The sequence below is a fragment of the Bos taurus genome, chromosome 2 (assembly GCF_002263795.3).
Source record: "Bos taurus isolate L1 Dominette 01449 registration number 42190680 breed Hereford chromosome 2, ARS-UCD2.0, whole genome shotgun sequence".
NCBI classification, from domain to species: domain Eukaryota; kingdom Metazoa; phylum Chordata; class Mammalia; order Artiodactyla; family Bovidae; genus Bos; species Bos taurus.
Window position 1 is genome coordinate 71,452,900 of NC_037329.1, and position 10,440 is coordinate 71,463,339.

General features: G+C 43.6%; 1 protein-coding gene across 3 annotated transcripts in view; it reads left to right on the plus strand.

Annotated features, from left to right (window-relative positions):
* CFAP221 (cilia and flagella associated protein 221) overlaps positions 1–10,440 on the plus strand; it is a 133,638-nt gene that overhangs the window by 116,329 nt on the left and 6,869 nt on the right. Inside the window, exon 22 of one of the 3 annotated variants that reach the window (XM_024981066.2) lies at positions 638–935. In XM_024981066.2, coding sequence (XP_024836834.1) covers positions 638–668 — 31 coding nt within the window. In that variant the 3' untranslated portion in view covers positions 669–935. Of the gene's footprint in view, positions 1–637; positions 936–992; positions 1,599–7,189; positions 7,283–10,440 lie in introns of those variants that run through there. The other 2 variants (XM_059878644.1, XM_024981052.2) reach the window with 2 other exon arrangements.

Consider the following 10,440-nt stretch of genomic DNA (forward strand, 5'->3'; position numbering starts at 1 on the left):
TATATATAGGTAAATTCTTTTTTTACATTCTTTTCCATTATTGATTACTACAAGATACTGAGTATAGTTCCTGTGCTATATAGAAGGTCCTTGTTGGTTATTTATTTAATATATACTAGTGTGTATATGTTAATCCTAATCTTCTAATTTATCCCTACCCCCTACTTTTCTCCTTTAGTAACCATAAGTTTGTTTTCTATGTCTGTGAGTCTATTTTTGTTTTATAAATAATTTCATTTATATCATTTTTAGATTTCACATACAGGTAATATCATATGATATTTGTCTTGCACTTAGTATGATCATCTCAAGGTCCATTCATGTTGCTGCAGATGGCATTATTTCATTCTTTTTTATGGCTGAGTAATATTCCATGGTATATATCTACAATATCTTCTTTATCCATTTCTCTGTTGATGGACACTTAGGTGGCTTCCATGTCTTGGCTATTGTAAACAGTGCTACTATGAGCTTTGAAGTACACATATCTTTTCTAATTGTGTTTTTTTCCTAGATATTTGCCCAGTTGTGGGATTGTAGGATCATATCATAGCTCTTGAGATAAACTTTTAAAAAAATTAATGTCACAGGGCTTCCCTGATATTCCAGGGATTAGGAATCCTTCCTACCAATGCAGGGACACAGGTTGGATCCCTGATCTGGGGTGATTGCATCTGCTGAGGGACAGCTGAACCCATGTGCCACAACTACTGAGCCTGAACCCTGGAGCCCGTGCTCTGTCCACAACAAGAGAAACCACTGCAACAAAAAGCCCATGCGCTGCAGCTGGAGAATAACCCCCACTCGCCACAACTGGAGAAAGCCCATGTGCAGCAACAAAGACCTGGCACAGCCAAAAACAAATAAATAAATAAATAACTGGGGTTTTTTAGAAAAAAAATTAATGTCACCGTGGATCATTGACCATACTTCAATAAAAGTAGACAACCAGTCCACATAATTCAACTGAAATAATCATGGTTCATTTTCAGCATTTTAGAATTGCCATGATCTACACCCTCCATATCCACACCAAAGGATCCAGGTCTCTCCATGCCCTAGCCTGGCCATTCACCGGGAAGCCCCACAGCTGTCATCGGAGACAGAGCAGGTAGATGAGAATAGTGTTAGACCAAAGAAGGAAGAAATTTAACTAAGCACATTCTTGCTAATTTGCTTAACTAGCACCTCTTCAAAGCCCTAAGATCAAACAACTAGCTGATGCCTTTTCCTTTAGACGCAGCCTGGTCAGTGACCTGCTCCTGAGACCTGGAATTTACTTATTTGGTCCATTGTCCTTACAAATATAGTAAAATGAGTTGCTGGTGAGCAAACGTGACTAGTACCCCAAGACAATGACCATCATCAGTGACCTATTGCTCAAATCCTTTGATCTGGAGTGTGGCCCACCCCAAGGGGGCAAAGCCCCACCACGGCCCCAGGAGTAGTCAGCTCTGCCTGGGCCTAAGCACTGCCACCAACCAGGGTCAGTGGGTACTTACACCCTGACTTCTGCCAGCGTGTCCTGGTTCCTCGCCATTATCAGAATTCTCCTAGGTCCTCAGGAGCCGTGCGACCTCAGCCACACTCTCTGATCAGCTCTTTGGGCCAGGTCCTCTCATCCAGAACCCAGGCCCATCAGACCTGCTCAGCCTTGACGTTTTCGTTTTAGTAGAAGTAGGAGAAGACGCCCCTGTTGGTCCAGTGGTTAAGAATCTGCCTTCCAGTGCAGGGGACATGGGTTCGATCCCTGGTCTGGGAGCTTGGATCCCACCTGCCACGGGGCAACTATGCCAGTGACGGGGCAACTGTGCCAGTGACCAGGCAACTATGCCGGTGTGCTGCAACTCTTGAGCCCATGCAAGTGGAGGGTCGGTGCACCACAAGGAAAGATCCTGCATGATACAACTAAGATGCAACACAGCCAAATAACAAGTAAATATATATATATTTTTTAAGTAGGAAAGCTCACCCCAGTGTGCACCAACCCCATATGCACTGTCACCCACATATCCCCAGGGATTCAAGAAGGCAATTGAAATCCAGTTTGTGACCCTGGAACCCTTACCTTTACTTCTTCCTCCACTGCCAGCAGAAAAGCTCTTCCTGAATTAATCGAAATCCAGGCTTTTCCACGTGCTGTTCCTTTTGGGTCATTTTTTTCAGTGTGTCTCTACTGCCCTCCTTTGCCTGGAGATGAGCATGAGAGCAAGCAGAGGATGTGGGCCATGGCAGGGGCTCAGAAATGTTAGTTCCTTTTCTGTGAATTCATATTACTGAACCAAACTTGGGTCCGCTCACGCATGCACAGCAAAGCCAGTCTACTGACACGAGGTTGTGATGGAAGTGAAAGTTGCTCAGTTGTGTCCCCATGGACTGTAGCCCACCAGGCTCCTCTGTCCATGGGATTCTCCAGGCAAAAATACTGGAGTGGGTTGCCATTCCCTTCTCCAGGGAATCTTCCCAACCCAGGGATCGAACCCAGGTCTCCTGCATTGCAGGAGGATTCTTTACTATCTGTGCCACCAGGGAAGCCCCAAGAAAGTATTGCAGGCACCAAGAAGGAGAACAAGGCAGCTAAAGCTCAAAAAGCCCAACTCCCCTTGGCTTTCAGGGAAGCATTTTTAAAGCCCAGGTGAGGGAGGGGGATTGCAGGGTGTGTGATCAGTTCACCATACACAGGTCTCTGATTAGGTGATGGTGAGGTTACAGAATGATGTCATGTTGTCAGTTCTCAGGTTACCATAGGTCTGGGGGCTCAGTGGTCATGGTCATCAAATAGTTAACTTCTTGCATTTGGTCGGGGTTTGGCATCTGTAACTCAGGAATGTGCATCAGATACTGTTATCTGGGCATTTCAGAGTGGAGCTATAGCAGAGGACCTAGATAAGGGTCTGTAGCTCACCACTAGCCAGTCGGAAGAAAGTCACACACTCTGCAGCCCTCACCCCAAGTTTTGCCTTTAAAAACTTCCCCCTGAAAACCTTCAGGCAGTTCTGAAGGTTTGGGCACAAGCCACCCTCTTCTCCTTACTGGATCCTGCAGTAAACCTTCCTCTGCTTCAGACTCTGGCATTTTGGGTTGCTTGGCCTCACTGTGCATTGGGTACATGAACTTGTATTTGGTAATATTAGCATATTTCTAAGACCTGAAATCTCCAGAACCTAGGGCTGGAGGGAACAACCTTACAGAGAGAAGGACACTCTGGTGTCTGAGAGACCCAATAGCCCTGTCACCCACTCTGCATCCTTGGGCGAGTCACCCATCCCTGAAGCCCTTGAGCAATGATTTCCTTGTCTATGAAATGGGGACCTGAAGGAGTCCCTACGGAGCACTTATCAGGACTCACGTGGTGCCTCCAGCACTGTCCTTAATAACTCTTCCCACTCCTGCCGTCCCCCACCCACTAAACCTTGCAGTCACTCTGCTGCCACGAGATGGCGATGACCCTCCATCATCTGGACTCAGATCCTCATTTTGCTGAGGAGTGAAGGCACTTCAGAACAGACCCCAGTCATCAGGGAACCAAGCAAAGCTGCGTGGCACCCTCCCCTAGACAGAACATGTAAAATGAGAAATGGTGGGGAGTGCAGATGGCCAGGGTCCACCAGCTGTCAGCAAGCACGGGTCTCAAGAATTAAGACAAAAACATCCTGTGTTTTTTTTTTTCTCCAAAGCTGTGTCCTTGGAAAAATCTCCTGAGGCTATTCTTTCAAAAGGCACTCAGAGTGCAGTTACTTTGGGCTTGAATTAACCATGAATTAAACATGAATTCCACATGAATTAAAGAAAACTCTCCAACTAGGAGTTGTTACCTCCAGCTTCTGTGCTGAGGTACAGAAGCTTGAGTACTCTCCAGCTTGAGTGCTCTGTTGGGCCAATTTGTTTCAAAATAAAGCATAATTGCATGACAGATTATAAAATCAAGAGAGGATTCTTTATTTCTTCATCATGTATTTCCATAATGTAAGACACTAGCTCATGTTTTTGTTTCTAAAAGACTTACAGAATAATAATGGTATTCCTTTTTAACTTCCCACAGACCCACTAATGATACTTCAATTTGCAGTCATTGTGCTTGAATAGATTACCTGTTTCTTAGCTGGTATTTCTCCTGTATTTTTGCCGCTGAGAGTTATCTGTTTTTTATTAAACCATGCAATATTATTTAATGTTTATTTATTCCAAGTCATTTTTGCATTCATAATAATCAAAACAGCTCACTTGGGTTCTTTGCTCCTTAATAAATTCAGAGAGAATTTATTGAGTCTCTCTGACTCCCATGAAATCTGAGTCAGCATCAATGAAGAAATTACCTATTAATAATCCAGAAGTGCCAGACTTTGGGATTTCATAGATGGGTGAAGAGTCCAGAAGAATCTTAGGAACTGACTCACGGTTGTCAGAGTTTTACTTTTCCAAGAAAGGCATGAAACAAAACAAAGCAAAATATACTACTCAAACACCCACTGTCACCACCCTTTCAATTCCAGAGGAACGCATTAACACGTAGAAAAGTAAGAATTTAAAAATTAGATGAGTTTGGTCTCATGAAAAACCTTTAGTTGCTATTCTGTCTTCCAGACCAGCCTGGCCTTGGAAGAGTGGTCCAGGCTCCCACCTTCTTCCACCCCTTCCTCAGATACATGCACTTGGAGATCTCAGTGGGACTGTCCGTTAGAACCTGCATTCTTTGTCATTAAGTCAGTAAATAAGGTTAATCTCTGGGTGGTGGAGGCCAGGTCCCTTTTGCTGAGAAATGGTATTAGAGACCAAAATCTGGGTTCCTGGTGCACACATTGCCCCTGGGGGTGGAGGGGGGTTGTTTCTTGGCCTCCTCAGCAGACAATCCAGAGTGTGGGGAAGTGCATGTATATACACATACTTTCACACATATGTTCATAGCCATACAAAAATGCATGACCACATACATCTATACACGTATGCACATATACACGTGCACATACACACTGTACACACCTATCCCCATTTTGGAAGTCATGAATCTACGCTGGTGCTTATAATCCCAGCCCACACTCATGGAGTTGCTTAGTTATCTGTCTGTTCTTCCTCTGTGAGAACCCTGGCTTCCTAAGACATTTACTCGCTCAGTTTTATAGAGTGTTAAAAATAGTTTCAGAATGACTTCACCTATAACCACTTTAAAAAACAAGCATAGTAAATAGAGCTCAAGATTTATTTGAAGTTTTCTCCCTATCCCCATTCTATCCAGGATGTGGATATATAGTCAAATACTATATTTATGAGTTATTTGGATTACTCCTTTTCTCTTTAAGTATTTTTTAATTGAAGTATAATTGATTGACAAAGTTTTAGGTGTACAGCAAAGTGATATAACTATATATATATATATTCTTTTCCAAATTCTTTTTTCTATTATAGGTTATTACAGGATATTGACTGTAAGTCCTTCCTTTTCTTCTTTGTTTTTCTTTCTTTCCCTTCCTCTTTCTCTCTTTTTTCCCCTCCACTGTGCTTATGGAATTCATATGAAATTTTATGTGTTTCAGTTTGCTTTCAGTTTAGGGGCATTTCCTCCCTTTCGTTAGAGAAGGAAAGGGCAACCCACTCCAGTATTCTTGCCTGGAGAATCCCATGGACAGAGGAGCCTGGCAGGCTACAGCCCCTGGGGTCACAAAGAGTCAGACATGGCTGAGCAACTCTCACTCACTCACTCCTCCCTCTCATATTGATTTAATTTTATTTTTTGAATATGTAGAACATTAACACACTAACCAAATTCAAAGCTACACAAAAAGTCAAACTCAGACACTGTCACTCCATCCCACCTCCCTTCTGCCCTTGCTGGTAGCCAGCTCGGTCTAACACCGTTCCGATGTTTCTCTTCGTAATGCTAAACAGAATATATGTATTTTTCATGTTTCCCCTCTTCCTTATTCAAAAAGTGGCACACTGGATAAGCTCTTCTGTATCTTGCTGTTTTCACTTATAACATCCCCTGAAAATCACTCCATATTAGTTGATAAAGATCCTCCTCACTCTTTTTTACAGCTGTAAAAATCATGGGCTGTAGTTGCATTTAACCAAGCCCTATGCTTGGTGGGCCAGGCACATTTTTGCTTATTAAACAAGAAGAAACTTATCTCCAAGACATATCTGCACACATCAAGGAGGCTTCAATTAATCCCCCTGGTGTCCCATCCGTGCCACCTGCAGGGCCGGTAAGAAGGTCAGTTTCCTGCCATGGGTCATTTTTTACTCTTTTTTTATGAGACAGCACTCTTCCCAGCTTCTCAAAGCTTATTCCAGAAAATTATTAAAAATGTATATCCATTTGTGACTCTTTCCCTATTCCCTTTGCTGTTGTGTGTTAGTTTTTATTCCTCTAATAGCATTTGAGAGGTTTGTGAGAAGGACTTGAGACCAAAAAAAAGAAAAATTTTTTAAAGGTGAGTGTTTATTCCACCAACTTGAAACAGAAATATTCTGTCAACTTTAAAATTAACAAACTGTTTTTTCCTCCCCATCTCAGTGCTTTTAATGTCCTCAATACCCAGTAATTTTTATGTAAAAGTCTAAAATTATAATACCAAACAATACATAAGGAGGTGGGGAGGAGGTCTGAACTTGAATAAACAACTAAGGAAGAGTATAAATGTGGGAAAAAGTATTAAGAAGGAAAAGTAAACTATCTAGCTGCCCCAGCCCACCTCCACCCCCAGGAAATAAAGTAAGTTTAGATACTACACATTTGAAAATTCTTTCTCTAAGCTCTTGGAAATATCTTATTTAGCACCATTCTCTTGGATTTGACCGGTACCCGTCACAGCCTGCAATGCAGGAGACCCAGGTTCAATCTCTGGGTCAGGAAGATCCCTTGGAGTAGAAAATGGCAACCCACTCCAGTATTCTTGCCTGGAGAATTCCATGGACAGAGGAGCCTGGCAGGCTGCAGGCCATGGGGTCACAAAGAGTCGGACACGACTGAGCGACTAATACTTTCACTTTTTACTTTCATCATCACCACCCACCCCCACCCCCCGCCTTTACCTCTAGGGAGACATGGGTGGGTTTCCAGGGGTGAAGAGGACAGGATGGTAGCATACAATACCAAAGGTAAAATAAAAGTGCTTTAGAAGATTGTATAAAGACCGTGAGCCTGCTAATGTGGTCACATATCCTTGGCTGCTCTGTGATTTTTCCACAGCTGTGATTCCTTCAACTTAGTCATGCTGCCTGTCGACGTCCCTGCCGTTCTTGACGCCTTGCCGGAAGAAGACAGGATAGAGACAGTTGAACGGTACTTTTTTACCTGTGGTCTCACTGTCTATGTTCCGGAAACATCCCAGGTGCTCTGAGAGATTTCCAAGGAGCACACAGCGCCTGAGCTTGCGGCCCCGCCAAGACACGGCTGACACCCAGCCACACCCTCAGCAGATAAGATGCTGGATTTGTGGTGGAGAATAATAGTCTCAGGTCTCAAACTGGCTGACTTTTCAGTGCTGCAGGTGCTCAGGGAGGGGCGAGCAGAGTGGGTGCTAAGTGGGCTTCCAAGGCTGCAGAATCACATGCACTTGGGTTAGTATTCAGAGGGCAGGTAGGATTTGGAGGGGCAAAAGAAATATAGCCCCCACCCCAAACAAAATATTTTTAAAAGAAAAGTCAAAAACAAAAATTTTAAGGAAAAAGGGGAAAAAGAAAACCTAGAACCCCCCAAAGTAAATAAAAAACAAACAAAAAAATTAAGGAAAAAGAAAAATAGCTTCCAAATGAAGGCACTTAAATTTGATTTTATTGATGAGCATCCAACATCCAGTGAGAATGTGTCCTTGAATCTGCTGTGGCCACGCCCGCTATGGCTCTTCCCAGGTGGTGCTAGGGGTAAAGAACACATCTGCCAGTGCAGGAAACTTGAGACGTGGGTTTGATCCCTGGGTCGGGATGATCCCCTGGAGAAGGAAATGGCAACCCACTCCAGTATTCTTACCTGGGGAATTCCATGGACAGAGGAACCTGGCAGGCTACAATTCATGAGGTTGCAAGGGTCAGACACAACTGAAGCGACTTAGCACAGCACGCCTGCTTTAATATTTCTTCCTGTAAATAACCAGTGAGTGAAGTACTAAATATTGGTTTTTGTGAGACCTGCCCACAAGCAGTGGTACTTGGCAATACTTGGACGTCTGAAGCTTAGAACCCAGGTCTGAACAGGGAAGTTGAGTGTCTGCTACTCGAACCCCAGAGCATGAGGGCATTTCCTGAGGATGCTGCAGCCAGGTGGGTGGCCGGGGTGACACACGGTTACTTGACGTTCAGTTTGGGGAGGCAGGTGAGGAGATGCTCTGCAGACCCTTCCCCATTCAGCACTGATGTTCAGACTCATGAGTCAATTTCCTCACTAATGTGCAGACTCATGAGTCAGTTTCCTCATCTTTGAAATGAGAATAGTAGTACCTACTTCACAGGGGTTGTCAATTAAGGAAGATGAGGAGGAGGAGGAGGAGGGTAGTTGTAACAGTAACATTTACAGAGCATTAAATATGAAGTCAGGCCCAGCACTTCGCAAGAGTTTCATTCACTCCAACAATGAGGTCTTCTTATTTTCCATACTTTGGAGATGAGGAAACTGCTAACGGGAAGCAGTTTTGCAAATCACTGTCTTGTAAATCACCAGCATCAAGATTGGCACAGAGCTTGACACAGAGCAGCTGCTTAGCAAAGATTAGGCGATCGGAGTGACTTTGTGCAGTTTTCAAGGATGTTTTCCCAAACACAATATGGCTCTGCCCACCTTTGTTTATGTTTTGCTGTGAGGAGAGGGTTCCTGTTTGTAATTCTAAATTTTGAAGCCTCTGTTGATCTTGGAGGCATTTCTCTTTGAGTGTAGCAGAGACAGCCACTCAAAAGAATTGTCTCTTCTACAGAAATAGGATTGTTGAAACTGGAGGCTCAGTGTCACCTGAGTTAGGTCATCCATGTGACTCAGCCTTTACCAAGAGGGCAGGAGAAGATGTGAGATGTCCTCCTGAGGGCAGGACCAGGATGGAGTGGGTTTATCTCCTGCAGACTCTCTCCCTGCTTCCTGGAGCTGGAACTCACACTTGCAGTGACCCAGCTGTAACTATTAAGCAACCAAGCACCAGGCCAGGGGTCCACAAACAGCCAAACCTGGCCTACCACCTATTTTTGCAAAACATCTGCTTGATTGAAACACAGCCACACTCATTCATTGGAATGTTTTCCATGACTCCTTTCATGCTGCAACAGTGTGCGTGCATGCTAAGTCACTCAGCGTGTCCAACTCTTTGTGACCCCACAGACTGTAGCCCACCACACTCCTCTGTCCATGGGATTCTCCAGGCAAGAATACTGGGGTGGGGTGCCATTCTCTCCTCCAGGGGATTTTCCTGACCCAGGGATCAAACCAGTGTCTCTTATGGCTCCTGCATTGGCAGACGGATTATTTATCGCTAGCGCCACCTGGGAAGCTAATTGTAAAAGAGACCCACTGAGGCCTTTACTCGAAAAGTTTCCTGACCCTTGCTGTAAGGGGTAGCAGACCTCAATATAAAAATAACCTCAATCCCTGTAATTTCTTCTCTCACCTGTAGATTATTTAGAAGCATATTGTTTTCTTTTTAAAGCAGTTGTGGATTTTTTGGTTATCTTCTTTGCTATTGATTTCTAATTGAATTCCATTGTGGTCACAGAACATTCTCAGAATGATTTCAACCTTTTGAAATATTCATGCTTTCCTTACAGTCCAAGATACGGTCAATATTGGTAAATGTTGCATGTACACCTGCAAACAATATGCATTCTGTAACCCCATTTTTCCTTTTCTTGGGGATGGTTTTGATCACCGCCTCCTGTATACTGTTATGAACTTACATCCATAGTTCTTCAGGCTGTCTGTCTACCAGATCTAAGCCTTTGAATCTATTCATCACCTCCACTGTATAATCAAAAGGGATTTGACTTAGGTCTTACCTGAAGGGTCTAATGGTTTTCCCTACTTTCTTAAAGTTCAGCCTGAATTTTGCAATAAGGAGCTCATGATCTGAGTCTCACAGTCAGTCAGCTCCAGGTCTAGTTTTTACTGACCGTATAGAGCTTCTGCATCTTCCACTGCAAAGAACGTAATCAATCTGATTTCAGTATTGACCATCCAGAGATGTCCATGTGCAGTCATCTCTTGTGTTATTGGAAAAGGGTATTTGCTATGACCAGCTGAGGAAAGAAGAAAAGCGAGAGGCAGGGGAGAAAGGGAAAGATTACTCAGCTGAATGCAGAGTTCCAGAGAATATCAAGGAAAGAGAAGAGGGCCTTCTTAAATGAACAATGCAAAGAAATAGAGGAAAACAATAGAATGAAAAAGACTAGCGATCTCTTCAAGAAAATTGGAGATATCAGGGAATACTTCATGCAAGGACAGGCACAATAAAGGACAGAAACAGT